At 33.2% G+C, this 20,686-nt stretch overlaps 1 protein-coding gene and 1 non-coding gene across 2 annotated transcripts; both read left to right on the top strand.

The window, feature by feature from the left end:
• The first annotated feature begins 6,058 nt into the window (after positions 1 to 6,058).
• LOC133292677 (U6 spliceosomal RNA) lies at positions 6,059 to 6,161 on the top strand. The gene has a single exon (XR_009748958.1). It is a non-coding gene; the product is annotated as a U6 spliceosomal RNA (small nuclear RNA).
• Positions 6,162 to 15,877: 9,716 nt separating this feature from the next.
• LOC133292674 (uncharacterized) lies at positions 15,878 to 17,260 on the top strand. Its single transcript, XM_061491119.1, has 3 exons — positions 15,878 to 16,618; positions 16,719 to 16,862; positions 17,021 to 17,260. Exons 1-3 carry the CDS (start codon positions 15,878 to 15,880, stop codon positions 17,258 to 17,260), a joined length of 1,125 nt encoding a protein of 374 aa, XP_061347103.1.
• Positions 17,261 to 20,686: the final 3,426 nt, after the last annotated feature.

Below are 20,686 nucleotides of genomic sequence, written 5' to 3' on the forward strand. Positions count from 1 at the left end.
GACTGAAGAGCTGATAAAGAGACAGTGCTGGAATGGACATCAGAGCATGGATGGTGCCGGAATTATCATCGGCAAAGACAACTGAGCTGACCAGGCCATCAGCATCGAGATCCCTCTCAGACATTTCATTTAACAGTTGGTGAGCAGCCGTGGTATCCCCTTGACTATGCTACAAGCTTATTACAAGAAGGACCAAGTAACATAACATCAAAATAAATCTCCTAAATGAGAAACCAAAAATCAACAATGTGCTAAAAATGGCGTCAAAATGAACATCAACATGGAAGATTCCGGAATGATCATCGGCAAAGACAATTGTGCTGGAATGACCTTCAGCAACATGGACGGTGCTCCCCCTCAAGAGGAACTTCTAAACAGTGCCGGAATTATCATCGGCAAAGACAATTATGCTGGAATGACCATCAGCAACATGGACTGTGCTCCCCCTCAAGAGGAACTTCTAAACAGTGCCGAAATTATCATCGGCAAAGACAATTGTGCTGGAATGACCATCAGTAACATGTACAGTGCTCCCCTTCAAGAGGAACTTCTAAACAGTGCCGAAATTATCATCGGCAAAGACAATTGTGCTGGAATGACCATCAGCAACATGGACAGTGCTCCCCCTCACGAGGAACTTCGGTGTCGAAATTAACATCAGCGGAGATAACATCAGCAACTTGGACAGTGCTCCCCCTCAAGATGGATGATGAATAGTATAAATACTCCATCTTGGGAAGAAAGAAGATTAAAGAAAAACAAAGCTTCGGGGAATCGAAAAAGTCGCCGGAGACGGCGGTGTGTCGTCGGAAAAGTTGTCGGAGACGGTGGTGGATCGCCGAAAAAGTCGCCGGAAAGTCATCGGAAAAGTCACAGGAAAATTCGCCGGAGACGGCTATCAACGATGGACAACGCGGTCAACGGTGGTCGGTCAACGACAACGGTGGTCAACCCAACAACTTCCCAAAGATCATTCTTTTCTGATGTGACAGATCAGTCTAAGCTGCAGTCACAGAGCATACTAAGAAAAACCCGAAAAAGAAATAGCAACGGGAATCCCTCAAGGAGGGTGATATCTCTTTATAACCATATTGAAATTATGGAAAAATAGAACTAAATTAAACGGATTAAGATTCCTCTTGTTAGGCTCTAGATACCATGTTGAATATCATAGATACAAGAGGAAATGATAGTAATCCTTGTTGTATTAAACTACACAACATTGGTGCTATTATATAGCAAACCAATTGAAGAATACAAAGAGACACACTCAATGTGGGACTTCTACACTATTAATACTAATACTCTTAACAGATACCATGTCTGAAGAAGTTATTCAGCTATATACAGATGCATGTACAATTCTTAAAGAGGATGGAAGAGAACAAATGACCTTTGATCTGTACGGTGCTGCCACTAGTGTTTGTATAAAACTTGAGAAGTAAGTTTTGTAAAATATTAACACAAGTGCATTTCACTGGTTTGTAGAGTATGAAGTAAATCATATCTTCTTTGACTGTTTTATAATAACTTGAATGAAATTTTTTGCTCGTGTAAAGTTAGATCGTGTCTGTGCATGCAGTTGAGTGTCTATTCATGCTTCATTGATTAATTTTATTGTTGTATGTTTACATATCTACAGAGCCAGCATAAGTCAAATATTACAGTTTCGTAACACACCGATTTGAAGATGCTGCATCTTTCCTGAAGAGATTGGGCTTGGAAACTGACAGCTGTAATGCTACCAATAACCAGTGAATGGTTTGGAATATTTTAATTTCACATTCTGTATTTAAGTCAACTCCTTTGACTAGAGAGTTCAAAAGGAAAATTTTGTTTTTATGGGCCTGTCTTCTAAACTAATATGCTGGTACTTTGTAAGTATAATGATACAATCTAATCAAATTATGGACAACTGACAGGAATAAAAACTGAAGTAACTTGTATTGTATTGATATAGCAATCGGTGACAATGAAGGATTACAGTATCAAATAACAGCAAATACAGCTAAAAGAAAAAAGACAATGGAAAGGAAATGAAAACAGTGACTACAACCCAGAGCATTCAAGAGGCTCTAGTTCTCTCCCAAGATTCTAGTCTAGACTAACTTTTCTAATACCCTCTCGTCCATACTAAATAGACAAATCTTTGGTGCAACTGTTGCATCCAATTTAGTACATCCTCTTTCTAAATAAGGAAAATTTTATTCCATTTCAATCTTTAATTTTTTTTTCTATTTCCCTCTATGTCCTAGTGTTTTATCCTTATTTGAAAAGGATGTATATGCAGCAGCCGCACCAAAGATTTGTCCCTGCTAAACAGCATGACCTCATAACCAACTCCACGTGGCTAACAAACTTTGCTTAGTCAACAATAGGAATGAATCCTCGGTGACTTTTCCTTGCACACACCTTCCTAAACCTTTTACTAAAAACTAAATTAACCCAAAAGTTTAAGTTGTCGGATGAAACTATATTAATGATTTTATATATCTTTAACATGCCCCACTCACAAGAGAGTCCATTGGAATTAAAAGGTGGATGATGCATCATACCTAGCCTACCTGTGTTAAAATATTTCACAAAGAAAATGGGAGGCGGCGAGGATCGAACCCGGGGACATCAAGGATCTGATACCATGTAAAGAACCAATTCAACCCAAAAATTTAAGTTGTTGGGTTGAATTGGTTCTTTACACGGTATCAGAGCCCCGATATAGCGAGTTCGATCTTCACATCCTCTCATTTTCTCTTATGAAATTTCTTAGCACAGGTAGGTGGGCATCTGCATTATCCAATTTTCATACCCGGTGAGATTGATGGCTTTATCGCATGAGTACTCTGTCCAATTTTTCGTTTAATAAGAACCTCAACTCTGCCTTGGGTTGGAAAACGCCACTGCAATACCTCCTCTGAACTTAGATTTAAGCTCCCAATCCTATGGAAATATTGAAGGCAGAGGTTGTGCTTGAGGAATGGATGCAATTGCTTTTTTAAGCAAAGAAACATGAAGGAACAAATTTTGGATGCAATTAGAAGAATAAAATACGCCATTGCCGCTACCACAATTGTCACAGTCATTACTGCCACCACCACAACCTCAACCCCAACCTCAACTAATCTCACCACCTCCACTGCTTTCACCACCATTACATATTCTGCCATCACTACCACCACATTGTAGCTGCTATCATTATCACCACCACCCTATTGCCACCACCACACCCACAACGAAATTTTGCCCCAAGATTAGTTTTCATGTGTCACTTTTAGTAATTTTATACATAAAACATACTTTTTTATTTTTTACATCGAAATAATATATTTAGTTAAAAGTATTTTTTAAATATTTTATCTAAATACAAAATAGTTTAAAATGTCTTTCTAAAATAACAAGGTATAAAAGGTTCTTTTTTTTAAAAGTTTATCCAGGCTATAATTGTTTTAAGATTTGAAAGTTAGATAAGAAATAATTAAAACATGATAAATTTATTTTGTTTTCTAGTCGATCTCTATAGATTTGATACTTACCTAAATATCAATATATAATTAATAAATAAATAAGATAAGAAGAATATAATTAAAAATTAAAAATTAAAATTACATACAAATTAAATTTAAGCAAAATAATATTTATTTTACTTTGTAGCCAATCTTAAATATATTTGATGTTAATTTAAATATTAATATCAATATATGACCAATAAAATTGATTTTATTTTATAGTTAATTCAATTGATTTAGGAATATTTTTCTATATTATATTATGTTATCATTTATGTCATGTGATTACATATTATGAGTATTTTTATGTAACTAAATAAATTTTTTATATTAATAATAAATATTAAAATATATAATTTCACCCAAAAAAAAATTATTGACTCTGCATGCAGGTTCTATTATTTCCAGAAGTGAGTATCTTTTTCCATAAATAATTTGTATATAATAATAAGGGATAACAAATAAAAGAAAAACAAATAAAAGAAAAATAAAATGCTCCCTCTTCTTCCCTTGAAGCTCTGCTCTCAAACCCCACAAGTAATATTAAACCCAAGAAGTCTCCACTTTTCCCTCTCATTCTTTTCTAAAGCAAGAAACTCAACAACACTAACAAGAGTGACCCTCTCTCTCTCTCTCTCTCTCTCTCTCTCTCTCTCTCTCTCTCTCTCTCTCTGATGGAAAACAACCATTTCACTCGCCTCTTACTCCTTTTCCTCTTCCTCACAATGCACACAATCACCACCGCTAGCACCACCACCGACCTCAACTCAACAGCCTCTGTCGCCGGCGTCAGAGCGATCCTCGACTACTCCTCCCTCTCCGGCGACCGCCCTCTCCCTACTCCCTCCCCGTCGCCGCCATTCATGGCAGTAGGAGACATCTCAAATGCGTACTGCATCGGGCTGATGTTGGATTTCTACGGGCTGTTCTTATTTTTCATTGTTAAAGATATGCTCTTTGGAACTTTTGGCAGTTACAGTTCTTTATCGTTGGATGATTATTGCGATATTTTTTGTTTGTGTTCTGTAAAAGCCGTGCTTTGTATGTTCGCCTTTAATGTGTTGAAGCAGATCTTTATCAAGTTCCACTAATATGCATATATACACACATTTTGTATATACCATACCAGAGAATAATAGCCATATCAATAGCAACAGAATAATTGGTCTCTTTGGACAATTTTGGTTCATTTCACTACTTTCTTTCTTTCTTTGTAATATTGAATAAATAATGCGTATACAAAATTCCAGGACCCCAAGTTACAATGTCATAATTCCTTTTTGTTTTGCTATGCTTCAGCTATCTTCTTTTTGTTCTTTCTTTAAATTTTCCTCCATCTCCATTCTTTTGGGCACGGGTCAATTGTTTCGTTTTGAGATTCTTGCAATATGGTAATAATCTGTTGGTTATAATTGCCGTTCAGCTTGAATTTGAAGTGTGATAATAATGGAAATGTATCCTCTCGTATGAAAAAAACACATCATATGATCATGTGAGAAGATCGCAATCATACAAAGGTAAATAATTCACTTGTCTAAATGGAAATGTATCCTCTCGTCTAAATCAACGGTTATGATTTCGTAACTACCTATTTTAACATTTTTTCTCTCCTCCATTATTACCATTAATTCACCTTTGTATGGTTATGATTTTTCACATGATATGGCCATGTGAATTTTCACATGAGAGGATCCAGATCCGATAATAATACTTTGCTCAATCGAACAGATCTTGAATTTTTGGTGTTCAACATTGATAGGTTTAATTTGAGTTCAATTAGTTTCTATATAATATTTTATCAGAACAAAATTACAGTTTTACTTACTTTCTTTGATTTTTTTTTTTAAAAAAAAAGAATATATAGTTGCAAATTTGAAGTCAAGATGGGCTCGATTCTAAATGTAATAGTAACGTGGTATTTGTGTATCTATTTACACCTCAAAATTGGGGTGCATGAAGCTTGGTTACTATTTACTAAGTAGTTAAAACACATAGAAGTGGGCAATATATAAGAGAAACTCATACATTTTGAGAGTCGTTAATTGATCCACTAAAAATGTAACAGATTATATAAAAATGTTTTTGTACTATCAGATTAAATTTATAATGTTATAAATAAACTTAGATAAAATCTAATCGTTAGTTGAGAAATGAAGAAGAGAGGATTTTGAGAATTTTCTTATGGTTTCTATAAACATCCGAAATATAAAGTGCTTAAGGAAATTAATATCAAACATAAAATTAACATAAGGTCCTAAGATTTCATGATGAAGTAACATAGGTAATGGGCTTAATTCTAACTATCTGCTCTAGCCCAAATTGATTTTATATGTTAAACAAATGTCTCTAACTCTGCACATCAGATTTTCGATCCCTCTTTCAAGAGCGGGTTTCTTGCTCTCTGCAAAAGGACCGAGTTAAAGAGCTTAAGCGAAATGTGGACGAGAAATATCCTCCCTTGTTTTGGTTGCAAACAGAATGTCAGAAGAAGTCCCACATCGCTCAACAGTATGCAATCTTGTCAGAATATATAGCATAGGCCACAAGCAACTAGTGTCCCTTCGGGGACATCCGATAAAATTGGAACGATACAGAGAAGATTAGCATGGCCCCTGCGCAAGGATGACACGCACAAATCGAGAAATGGTCCAAATTTTTTTTTTCTCCCTTTTTCTGCTACTTCCAATTCCTGGTTTGTTCCTTCATGGGAGAACCCTCTTAAAAATCTCTAGGTATGTGTCTTGTTAAGATTGCTTGCATCAAATTTATTTCCTGCAAATGAGTGTACATATGTTAAATCTAATTAAAACGAAGTAAGATTTTGAAAACCTTTTTATCTGGCAAGAATATGGGAAAAAAATCCTTTCGAAGATGGAAGCGAGTACATGTATAAGTCATTTTCAGCGGTAGAATGTAGAATGCAAATACACAAGATTTTGTAGTTGTTAAGGATACTTGTGTGAGGAAGAGAGATGTACCCTTTCATTTGGAGAATTCATGTTTTAGTGAGATGTTCTCTGCATAGACAGTTGAGGCTTCTCCACAGTAAGTGTTTTCACTTTGAAAGCATAATTTTTCATCTCTCTGTCTCTTTGGTCCACTTCATTTAATTTGTAACGTTTATAAAAATTTTCCTATCAACTGTTAAACAATTTTCCATTGTCAATTTGATGTTTCAAGGTAGTGAAGGTGGAACAAACACAATATAAGGCATCCAGAAATTCTAGATTTTCAATAAAAATATGTAAAAATAGTTCCTACAATCACGAGTCCCAAAAGGGTGTATGCTGCTTGCTTGCTTGAATTTGTATTTGGTTTTGTTAGCTTCAAGCTCCTTGAGAAGCTCTGCATGACCAACTTTACAGCCCATTTATATGGTTCCAGCCAATAAGATTTCCTAAGAATTATCCCACCAAGACCCTTGCCAATGAAGGCATGAAGTTTTGTCATGGTAACAACACAGAAGTAAATGGCATTAAGAAACCCTTTGGTTTTTATACCCTTGATCTGATACCTGTTTAGAAAACATAGGGTACCTCCACCTAGGAAGGCAACTTAAACCAAAAGCACTTGCTTGAAACAGAAATCTTGCTTTGCAGCTATAGATTGAGGGTGTAAATGGTATCTATGTAGTCCTTTGGAAGATACCATTTCTGAAGAAGCTAGTCAGCTATATACAGATGCATGTACAATTCTTGAAGAGGATGGATGAGAACAAATGACCTTTGATCTGTTTCGTGCTGCCACTAGTGTTTATATAAAACTTGAGAAGTAAGTTTCAAGTTTTGTATAAAATTAAGATAATGTGCATTCTAATGGTGAGTAGAGTATGAAGTAAATCCTATCTTCTTTGACTTAAATGAAGTTTTTAACTAGTCATGTAATGTAATTAGATTGTGCTGTGCATGCAGATGCAGTTGAGTGTCTATTCATACTTCTCCATTGATTAATTTTATTGCTGTATGTTTACATATCTGACACAGCCAGCATAAGTCAAATAGTATAGTTGAATCTAGAAAAGTGTAATATTACACGGATAGAGTTACATATTTCCTTAAATCAGTATGTGTGTTCCTGGAATCTACTCTACAAAGAACCATAAATGCAAGGCCATGTATGTATATCTGTTTTTTTCCACCATATCCATATATGGCATTATCCTACTGAATATTCCTATTTCATTCTGTTGATTTCATGCATACAACCAATTCAGATGTTCAACTTGTTGCATGTGATGTTAGTATAGATGTGGTTTAGCTGTGATAGGCAAATTGAAATGGGATGGAAAATTAATTGAATAATTTAATGCCCGATACTTAGGGTCTGGAAATCAGATGAATTGTAGGTTCATAGTATGTAAGGCTTCCAATGATTTTCAAGCAATGACATAATGAGAGGACCATATTGGTGATTGTTTAGGTGCCGTGAATAGCTATTACTTATGATAAACCAAAAAGAAGAAAGAACGACAATGCTGTAAAATGCATATTTCTCATTGATAGAACGAAGCAGATACAAAAAGCTACATAACAGCCAAGAAAAGAGAAAAATAACAGAAAGCAAAGACGGCACCCTGCTAACAGAATGCAGACGTGCGTAACAAATAACAGTAACAAATAATAGCCAAAAATAATGAAAAGTACACATATATTCTAGTAATAGCTCCGGTAAATCTAGAATTGTAAGGTAGAAGGCCTTTATGGAAGATTCAGGAAAGAACTATAAGTTTTAAAAAAAAAAAAAAAATATAGTGATGTGTAGCCAAGAAAGCAATTCTTCAATAACGATTGACATCAAAGATGTTAAACTAACTAAATGGAAAAAGATCAGGCAGGAGTCTTAGTTGACATGCATGGCGGGAAAGAGCAACAAAAAAGAAAGAAAACCCTTCCTCTTAGTTACCCTCATTCATTCATTCACACCCAACCTCTGTTCACAAATAATAAAACTCAAGAAACCTCTATTTCTTTCTTTCTAAAGCAAGAAACTCAACTACACAAACCAAACCCTCACTCTCTCTCTCTCTCTAATCTCTTTCTGATGGAAAACAACAATTCTCCTCGCTCCCTCCTCCTTCTCCTCCCGATCTTTCTCACAATTCTCACAATCACCACAGCCACCACCGCCATCGATCTCAACTCCACCGCCTCCCCATCGCAGCCGTTCGGAGACACCTCTATTGGGAACTGCATGGAGCTCATGGTGGATTTTTACGCGCTGTTTATGTTTTTCATTTTTAAAGATCTGTTCTTTGGAACTATTAACAGTTCTTCATCGTGGCATGAGTATTGCAATATTTTCTGTTGGGCTTCTGCAAAAGCCCTGTTTTGTATATTCGCCTCTGATGTGTTGGGCTAGATCTAGATCTTTATTAAGTTCCGCTATTATGCATATATACACTCATTTTGTATATGCCATTGAATAATAGCCATACCAATAGCCATGAAAATAATTGGTATTTGGAGTTTGGACAATTTTACTTGCTTCCTCTCTTTTTCTTTCTTTCTTTGTAATATTGAACAAATAATGTGTACAGACAAAAAAAAAATTTCTATTTTTTCTCTCTCTAAATTTTCCTCCATGCACGGATTAATTGTTTCTTTCTGAGATTCTTGCATGGTAATAATCTGTTGCATGGTAATAAATGCTGGGTTCCGCTGGAATTTGAAGTGTGGTAATAATACCTTGTTCCAATATTTGTAGAAGACTTGATTACATAACCGAACCCAGCTTGAATTTTTTGTGTTCAAAGGTGATAGGTTTTGATTTTAGTTCAAACATAAAATTAACAGAAGGACTTAAGATTTTATGATGAAGTAACACAGCTAATGGACTTAACTCTAAGTATATGCTCAAGCCCAAAATATTTTTATATGTTAAACAAATGTTTCTATCTCTGGACACCTGATTAAACCGAGTTATGAGCCAAATGTGGATGTGTGATATCCTCGGTTGTTTTGGTTTCAGAACTAATGGACTGAATGTCAGAAGTCCCGCATAGCTATGGCATCTATGGCATTATCCTACTGAATATTCCTATTTCATTCTGTTAATTTCACGTCTACGACCAATTCAGATGTTCAACTTGTTGCATATGCTGTAGTATAGATATGGCTTAGCTGTGACATATGTACAGTTGGTGTGTTAAGTAAGAATATTTGCTTTCTTATGCTTTTACTTGTTTAGAAAGCTAGATTAGCAGTAGCTATTCATAGGGCCACCAATTATGACGATGACCACTGGAACTCTATATAAAAAGTGGAGCATAAAGATACTAACTTTTAAGCTTTTAAGTTGATGAGTTTGATCCTTGTTGGAGGTTTGGAGCAATGAAACAATTAAAAATCGTTAAAATCTATTTCAAAAGAACTTTCTGCTTTTGCTTTCTATTAGTTCCCCCCCCCCCCCCCCCCCCCCTTGGAGGATAGATCCTTCTTGTATGTTTCACTTATTATAATTTCTGTTTTTACCCAAAAAGGGGTGTTAAGTTAATAGGATATTGTTATGGCTTTAAGTAATTAATTACTAGTAGTACACGCTAGATAAACTGTGTTTGTGTCTTTATGTAGTTGTAATATTATTAAAAACAGAGCTATATAGGATCAACTTATGTATTGAACCATTTTGAGTAATAATTTAAATGTGTTTTCTCTCTGTCTCATTACTAAATTCCTAGTTTTTCAAATATGATTGTGAAATAAGTATAACCTTAAAATGTACTTACTCAGTGAGTTAAGGAAATCTATGCCAAGCTCAATAAGATCATATTTTGAAATTTTATTATCCAGCTAGTTTTGGACTAATAGTCTAAGCACTTGGAAGCTTAGACGAAAGTTGAAGAAGGCAATTAATGGGAATCTTGTGATGTTTTGATTTTGATAACTCAGAAGTATATTATTTGAAACTCTTCCTATGTTATGCTTTGTTGCAAAATTTTACATAGCTGATCTCAAGCATGGATAAAAGAGGAGAGTTGTTGCAAAAACATTATAATCATTGCATAAATCGTATGTGTAAAATTTCTGTTTGTTTTTAAGATTGACAGTTCTCTGTAATTTGTCTTTTGCTCCATTGGATTAATTATTCAAACTGATGGATATAAATGCTTGAGATGTCTCTACTCTATGATTGATGCTTTTCTCTTTGGTGACCAGAATTGGATTGGTTTTAGCATAACCAGTTCCAAAAGAACCCTGATTAAGCTTTTATCCTTGAGCTGCTGTTAGTGCAAGGGAAAAATTGAAAGCTCAACAGATGCAGGTTCAGCTCGAATAAGAAGTGTAGTAATAACTTGTTGCAATATTTTAAACACTTGATTATATAATCATACCGAGCTTGAATATTTGGTGTTCAAGATCGACACGTTTAATTTGAGTTCAATTAGTTATGTAGAATATTACAAGCATAAACAAATAGTTTAAGTTACATAATTTGATTTTAAAACTTAGAAGATATACAGTTACGTTGAAAACTTGGTACGAGAAGTTCCTACTCAACTTGAATACAACTATGTGAGTAATCAATGAACCGATATATAATATAAGGGAAAAGTATTTTTCTCCAGATAAAGTTATCTCCGGTGAGCTCAAAATGATATTGTTTTGAGATTATAAGATCAAAAAATTATAATGATAAAGACTAATATAACCCTGTAATATATTAGAATTACAAAAACTCATTGATTTCAACCCCAAAACACGTCATTTTGGGCTCACCGGAAATAACTTATCTCCATTGACCGGAGAAATTCTTTATATATATATATATATATATATATATATATATGAGAAAATATTTCTCAAGTTATTTGAGATATATTTATCTCCGATCACCCCAAAACTACGTCATTTTATTTATTCATTTCCTCATATTAATTGATTCACCTTTGAATAGTTATAATTTTATTTTTCTCTCTCTTCCTTTATCACCGTTGATTCATCTTTGTACGGTTATGATAAAGTTATCTCAAGCAGCTTGAGATAGAGAAGTTATATAGAAAAAAGAAGGAGATGAAAGGATGTGGAAAAGGTAACTGACGTTTTGAATTTCGAAGCAAATGATTGATAGATGTCAAATCGCGTCGTATTGGGAAAATCGAGACCAGTAAAAAAAAGGACAGTTGGCAAGCGTAAGATGAATAGGCAGAAAACATTTAACGAGGGTATTAATAAAGTAAGGATATGTAACATTAAAAAAGGCAAACTATATTATTAACTCGGAGTAGAGTAGGCATCATACTTCGAGTGGGGCTTAATGTTCCGGGTTTGTCAATATCGGCATAGGTAAGCCCATATAGAGCCCACATTTGAGTTAGGACTTAACGATAAAGTATGATGTTCAAGCCCGGAACCCAGATAAGAATTAATGGATGTGCTTAAGACTCGAGCAGTAATGGCAGTAAAGGACCCCACCATGATCCACATGATAGAATACCAGTAACTACTCACTACTATAATAACCGTCTATTATAACATATATAAGAAGGAAAAATCTTTTAACAAAGAACCAGACAATACAGAATACCCATTAATGTTCATCCAGAACAACAAAAGCAATAAAGAGAGAGAGAGAGAAAGAGAAAGAGACCAGGTTTTGTTTAAGGAGAATGATATTCTCATTTTACATGAGAATAATTCTCTTATGTTACAGAGAGAAGCCATGTGTGGCCCACCATTAAAGGATAAAAAAAAGTGGATGAAATTACAAAGTGAGATAACATGAGATAATAACCTCATAAAATAAGAGTAGTGTTTTCCTTTATTTAAAGTTGGTTTTAAGAAGCTCGTTTATAAATAATAAAAGTGGTATTGAATTACTTCTTCTGTCACTTTAAATATGTCAGAATCAACTTCATCTTAGCACGTTGACCTCTTATTTTGTTTCATGTTAGAAATGAAATTTGCATATGAAATGAACGCAGTGAGCATAATACAACATCACATGATATAAATAAAGCTTGAAGCCATAGGGATCTTCACTTTGCAAAATCAAATATTAGTATTGTCCAAATAGTGTTTTAGCAGGCATACTTGACCTTGTTTTCTAATCAATCTCGAATATGTTTATTTGATGTTTATCAAATTATTAATATGTAATAATTAAATAAATAAGATAAGAGTAATTATATTGGAATTTGAAAATTAGATAAAAAAATAAATGTAAATATAATAAAATTAATTTTTGTTTCTAGCCAATCTCTATAAATTTACCTAAATATAAATACATAAAAAATAAGTAAGATAAGAAGAATATAATTAAAATTTAAAAATTAGATATAAAGTAAATTTAAGCATGATAAATAACTCATGTTATGTGATTTTATATATAATGAATATTTTTATTCAAATAAATATTTTTTTTGTATTAATTGTAAAATTTAAATTATATATAATTTCACCCATCACAAAAATAAAAAAACTTTCTGCAGTTGCGATTATTACCAATTTACCACACATGAGTATCTTTTTCTAGAGGTGTTAAAACGGATTGACACGACATAAATTTGATATGACATGAATATGTCAACATGAACACAATACCAATTTTTTGCAGGTTGACACGATACGACAAGAATAACACGCAAATTATGCATCAAAATAGTAATTGACAAAAAAAAATTAAAAAATGGTTCAAAACGGTAATTGGCAAGAAAAAAATTAAAAAAATGGAAATAAAAAATAATTTAAAACAAATACAGGTCGACACAAATTTGACATGTGACACAACACGAAACAAAACAAATTTTTTGTGGATCATTTTTTTTTTAACACGAACACAACACGATTTTTTTTTTTAAATCAATGCAAATACAAATTTTTCAAGTCACGTGGAGAGTCAAAATATGCATTCCATAATTTGAGACCCTTCTCGTAACCTGTTTTGACACCCTTCTGAAATATGCATATCAGCTGATGATGTGATTGATAAAGTAAGCTTTCCAATTTGAGAATAATAACATTACTTAGTTTACATGCATGGCAGAAAAGATAAACAACAAACAAGAAAGAAAGAAAGAAAGAAAGAAAGAAAAAAACCATCGGTTCTTTCATCCAACCTCTTTTCTCAAACCCCACAAATAATAATAAAATTCAAGAAAACCTCCACCTTTCTCTCCAACTCTCTCTCTTTATAAAGCAAGAGACTCAACAACACAAACCCAAACCCCCTTTCTCTGATCTCTCTGTGATGGAAAACAATCATTCCACTCACCTCCTTCTTCTCTTCCCGTTCCTCACAATGCTCACAATCACCACTGCCAGTTTCACCACCGACGTTTTACCCATAATATCCTTATATTTACATTAATTCTCAATCCTAAAGTTTTTCACATAACTTTGTGAGGAGATTCATCCCTCTTTCACCAACCTCTTAACACCTAATAGGTTAGGAATGACCAACAATATCCAACACATAATTTGGCTCTACAAATACGCAGGAATCTGAGATTTTTTATCATTATCGACATCAAATTTATAAGAAAACCATCTACTTAATAAATAAGGAGACTATTCAGTTTTTCAAATGATTATGCTTTTACCTCAGCATCATGAGCGTCCATGTTGGAGCCCAGAGCCACAAGTAGATCTGTCTGGCTAAAGCTCTCTTCATCTCCTTTGAACTGAGTTTGGGCAAAATTGGCAATGAATTGACTTGTTGAGTACAAAATGCAGAACTTGTGGAAAGGACAAAATCTTTCAAGTGAAAATGAACAAATAGATAGCCTTGAACAGGAAAGGCATTTAAACATGTATGATATTTCTTTCTTTTTTCATAAATTCATTAAAATTTAACCATGTATTTAAATATTCAGAAGTTCATCATAAATTATTTTAAACATAAAGTTTAAATATGTATTTAAATACTAAACTCCTCCCTTTTTTAACAAGCTAAAACAAGTGAGGCAGAGTTCTAATCAAACGATGACTTGCTCAATAGCATGGTTAATTTCAATAATTTTCTATATATGAGAAATTATATTTAATTATTCTACAAAGCTATTGGCTTCTGGTTTGGTCTTTTATTAAAAACCCTTCCATTAAATATTTATAATAACAATTAAATATGTATAACTTCATAAACAAATCCTTGTAAGTTCACAAGCAATACATCAATAACTTCATAAACAAATCCAAATTAGAACAAGTTTATGAACTCACCTTTTTTTTTTCGTGCCTCATCAACCATTCCTTGCTCATCCGTTCATTCAAAATATATTTATTAACCACTCCTTTACCACAAGTTTACAAACACCGTTTATTTAAAATAAAATGTGCTACATTAATTTATCTCAAAATCCCTGGGTGTCTAGAGATATTGAATAAAAAAGAGAGCAAAATCTAAAGCGCACATACAATTTCTAAACGAAATCAGGTTTCAAATCCAACTATATAACAAAACAAAAAAGAAAATAAAAGTTATATGTTGGGAACAAAGAAAGTAATAAAAAACTAACCTGAAGAAAATTCACATTTGCAAAGTAGAAAATTCCTAAAAAAAAAACAAAACTGAAGATGCGAAGCAGAGAGAGAGGAAAAAGAGAGAGACTCAGCGAGGAAAATGGTGCAGCCGAGCAGCATCCAAAATCGTTGGCGCCAAATAAATTAGAAGCAATGATGATTTAGGAATCCTAAAGAGAGAGAAAAAGCAAATCTTGATGTATTGTTTGGCACTAGTTGAATAGGCATTTAGATCGTCAATTACATAAGTGCCATTATTCATTATACTTAAAAGAGCGGCTATTCAAATTGCCTCGAAATTTTTGCTGGCAAATTCCGGTTTTCTTGTAGCGAACAGTTAGACGCCCAACAGAAACAAGCATTTTAAGTTTGTGTTGAATTGGCATTACGTTACGCCAGCTTTTCCATTTCAAAATCTTATACTATAAAAGCAATAAACAACAACTCCATAAGCATTCAAAAATAAAATTGATCATACTTCCGGCAAAGACCAAATCTCCACCATGATCATTTACTCAAGTTCTTCTGATCATCTGGTATGCTTTTTCTTCCTTCCAAATTTTAACACTTATTTTGTCTTCTTCAATCTTACTTAATGTGCCTACTTTTTTAGCATATGTTTGTGTGCACGAAAGAATAACGTTACGTACAAACATTATTCATAACTAATCATGTGATTAATAATGACGGTTTTTCTAATAGGTTAACACGAAGTTTATCTCTAAATCGTTGATACTTTCATTATCAATACTAGTGTTACTATCAAGCAAAACATACTCATTCCAAGGGATAAATGATTTAAATTCATTACAAGGGAAAAATTTGTTAAATTTTGAGTTTCCAAAATCTGACAACGGAGACAAGTCATCCCATGAGGACCCCGAAAGTCCTATAAAGTCAGCTACTTTTGTGTCTGAAATGTTTGAAACGGAGCCAGGACTAGTTGCGGGGAAAAGTTTTTGGGATATTGAATTCCCGAAAGGTCACATTGGAGTCAAGAGTTTTGATGCTGAACTAATTGATGAAGATGGGAACTCTGTACCTTTGTATGACACATACCTTCACCATTGGTTTGCTATAAGATACATTGAAAATGTTACTGTTGCTAGCATGCGCGGCGGCTCTAAGGTTCCTCCCAAGAATTATGATGGTTTCATTTTCAAGAGGAATCAAGGCATGTGCCACGACTTTATTCTTCCACTTTACTGGGGCTTAGGAGTTGAATCACGAGGAACAACCTCAAACCTTCCAGACCCTTTTGCAGTAGAACTACATAACCCTGCAGAAATTCCATATGGGTATGAAGAGAGATGGTTATTCAACATATTGGCCATTGATACACGTGGTACACAAGATAGGAAAGGTTGTACTGATTGCAGATGTGACCTTATGAATCTCCCTAAAGACTTTTATAATGTCACAAAAGGCATTTATGGTGAGCCACTGACCCCCGATTATAAAGGAGGACTCCTATGTTGCCAAGACAACTTAAAATGCAAATTGAGATATGGTTTTGAAGGCCCAAAGAGAAAGCTTGCCCTAAGATACAAAATAAGATGGGTTGACTGGGATGAAAGCCAAATTCCTGTTAATTTTTATGTACTTGATTCGACCGATAAAATCAAATCCAATGGTTCAACTTCATTCCACGAGTGTCAGGTAAATATGTTTGTTATTCAATGCACTTTATAATTACACTTTTCAATCTATTAATTTGTTTGGAGTAAGTGAGGATTAAAGATTTATTAATTTGTTATAGGTAGAATTTACTATTCCGGCAAATGGTAGCAAGGACTCTCCTCATGTCCAGAAAACAAAAATCCCAATGCAAAAAGGTGGTTATCTCATTTATGGAACGGCTCATCTGCATTCAGGTGGTATTAACGCAACTCTATATGGAGAGGTACAGATATCTTAAGTATTTCCCATCATTCTTTGTAATTTAAATAATATATATCATTTTGAGAACTGAAATTTATATATATATATATATATATATATATATATATATATATTGCAATGCATCTTTAATAATAAAATTCATACTTTCTATTAATATAGGACGGAAGAACTCTATGTACCTCAATAGCAAAATATGGAACGGGAAATGAAGCTGGAAATGAGAAAGGTTATGCTATTGGAAGGTCTGTTTGTTATCCAAAACCAGGTTCTATCACGATTAAGGATGGTGAAATTTTGACACTAGAAGCCAGATACGAAAGCGGCTATCTCACTGGAGCTATGGGACACATGCATATCTATTTGGCAGAACGACTACCACACGATACATTGACATCCTAATTCCTCTTATCTACATCTTTGCTTCATGTACTGCATATTCCAACAAGTCATCGATCATCTTATTCCATGAGCGAAAAATAATTGGAAAGTTTCTACCACTTGCTAAAGACAATTATTATTGTTTGGGGCTTCGCCCCTTAATGTTATAAAAAAAAAAGACAATTATTATTGTACTTTTAATGCATTATAAATTTATGATTGTGTGATGTCTTTGTTGTACTATTGACTATGGATAAACATTTCCTCTTCAGTACACATTGTGCTATAGTAAACGTTATTACTTACTAGCTATTATGACTTTTTGATGTATAACATTTTTACTACGTGAAATGCTTTTAATAATTGATTTAATTTTCTTTCCTATTTCTCTTTGCAATCTAATTGCGTAAATTATTTTATTTTATTTTTAAACAATATTGCTAGAGGGTGGCCAGAAACGACCATTTGTCAATTTTGTTAGCAAAATTACTAGCCAATTTTGTTCTTCAAAGCTAATTGGTTAACAAACTTGCTCGTACCATTAAAATATATGGATTTGGTTCCTTTAAACTCCGACATGAATTTTAAAGCAAAAATATAGGTTATAACTTTTGATTTCAAAATTGGAAGAAGTTATAATTATCACTAACTCAGCTTATCACCTCTTATTGCCCCTCTTATAATCGTTGGATGAAATTAAATTAACGAATGTTATTTGATATTAATTTTTTTCTCTCTCTTCAATCACTTATTCCCCCACTCTATCTTTCATCTTTCTCTTTCTGTTATGTTTTAATCATCACTATTTAATGGTTACTAAAATAGTTGTAAGAAGTGATAAGTATAACCTTCTCAAAGAAAATAAAAAATAAAAGAAAATATATAGTTTTATGCATACATAAATTTTATCACAAGTTTAACAAATGATTTTTTGACTAATTATTATATTTTAAAAAGTGCCTTTCTTTTTTTAAAAAAACAAAATTCAAGAACACCTTCTTCGTCGGCTATCACGCCAAAGGTTTCTTAAGATCCTCAAACCATTTAACAACCCATTTCTTCTATGAAGATAAAGTTTCATAGCCAAAAGAATAATGGCCGGCGGGAACCTCGTACTCGTAATGCTTCTTCGACTAGTATAACTCGATCCGACTTGCCCCACTTTCAGGGTCAACAAAAAAAAGGCTGAAGAAGAAATCCTTGACTCTGGTGAAAGAGTTATCGAATTCAACCCATATTGCCACTTCTATGAACAGTGGTGGAGCCACGTGTATTCTAGGGGTGGCTTTGGTTTGCGCTAAATTTTAACAATTTGTACTTATTATATATAATTATATAATTAATTATAATTTGACCCGGGTTAAAATTATAACTTGGCCCGGGTTACAATTTGTAATTTGGCCCTATCTAAAACTTAAAATATTTTTTATAAAAGATTTGAGTAAGTTGTATTATGTTACGTGTCTAATTTTCACTTATATATATATATATATATATATATATATATATATATATATATATATATATATATATATAGTAAAATTAAAAATTTAATAAAATTATAACTCTTCTTAGTATTGCCTACTCAGGTGCTCTATATTTAATTTAAATTATATTATGATATGAATTAACTAAAATTAAGAAAAATAAATACACATATAATTTTTTGGCACGGGCTCAAATTGGAGCCCGGCTCCGCCACTGTCTATGAGACCAATACTTAACTATAAATTTTATCTAAAAGTTTATTTATAACTTAAATAAATTTAATCTGATTGCACAAAAACATTTTAAGTAATCTGTTATATTTTTAGTGGATCAATTTAATACTCTCCAAATGTATAAGAATTTCTCCTGCACACTTCTTTGAGTTTAACTACTATTAAGAATATTGACCATGTTGATACGTTTTACAAAAATATGTACCAGGATGTTATGGGGCTAGAAATTTTGTCCATGGTCACAAACTTGCTGTCAGGTTTAAAATGACCAAACTTGATATTAGAGGCAGTGAGTTTAGAGATCAACGATCTTTACACCAGGTATACATGTCAAACAACCAAGAACTTGTTGTCAGTGGCAGCGGGTTTCTAGATTAGACTGCCACAGTAATGACACATGATACAAAATTTTGGAGGTTTTACTGTAAAGTTTCAAAATGCTATAATAGCTCGGGTGTGCGAATTAGATGTTTTTTTTTCAACGTATCATTTTGAGATCTATGCAGCAATAAATACCCAGATCTCAAAAATTTCCAAAAAAAGGCTCTTTGTGCCTCTTTTGGCACATTTTATCTATATGAATAATGTTATTTAATTCATATTCTTATTTTCATTTTTCAACACTAACAAATAATCCTGCAAGAATTTTTGCAGCGCGTTGATCCCAAAAAGTTACGTGCAACAAAAAAAATATCTGATTTGGACACCCAAGTCAAAAGTTATGATATTCTAAAAATAAGTTGACTGATCTGACCATGTACTCACTGCCACCAACAGCGAGTTTCGCTAGCTTTGTCACATAGCAATTGAACTCGTTGTCCCTGATAACGAATTTGCCACCGTGGTATTTTGGCAAAAATTTTGCCCCTCATGGCATATTGGTAATTTGCTTTTGAGAAACGTGACAGCACAATCACTTAGAGCACATGGATATAAATATGAAAAAACAAAATTTATGGCAGATAATTCAAAAGTGATTTCACAAGTGTACCACTTCATAGGGTAGATGTTGTTATAAATATTTTCATGAAACAAAAGTAAAAAATAAAGTGTTTTCACAGTGGAAGATAACTTAAAATTTAAAACAATGATATCATATGTATAAAAAAATAAAACAATGATATCATGGATCAAAAGCTACATTTCGTGGCGCTCTTAAATATTTAGTTTTACATGTAGCTAGATTTGGCAACCTCATACCAAATCTATAGCTTATATTATCCCCTCCAACTCAAAAATTATTTTTGGAATGTAGCTATAGTTATTCTTATACAATTATCTAACTACATCATTCGGAAAAGGAGATTCAAATTGCCACTAAAAAAAATTAATAGCATAGCATTCTATTTTCTTTTTGCTGCAATATCATGCCTCCATAAAAATACATTTTACATTCCTCAATTGTAAGGTAACAAATACAACTCAAAGGCTCGGTTATTGAAATTGACAAGGGAAGGTCCAAAATGTAGATTTTGTAATACTTAAAAATGAAGACAGGTTAGTAACTAAGCCAAATGTTTGGTTGAACAAGGTCAATGCAATAACTACTATGTTTCAGCTAAAGCATTTGAGCAAGATACTATTACCACACTTCAAATTCGAGCTGAACCCAACATTTATTACCAAGCAAGAATCTCAAAAAGAAACAACTAATAGGTTGCAAAACGAATGGAGATGGAGGAAAATACAGAGAGAGGGAGAGAGAGAAGTAGAATAACGTGGGAAG

The sequence above is a fragment of the Gastrolobium bilobum genome, unplaced genomic scaffold (assembly GCF_033153095.1).
Source record: "Gastrolobium bilobum isolate Gb01-03AN ecotype WA unplaced genomic scaffold, APGP_CSIRO_Gbil_v1 utg93657, whole genome shotgun sequence".
NCBI lineage: Eukaryota > Viridiplantae > Streptophyta > Magnoliopsida > Fabales > Fabaceae > Gastrolobium > Gastrolobium bilobum.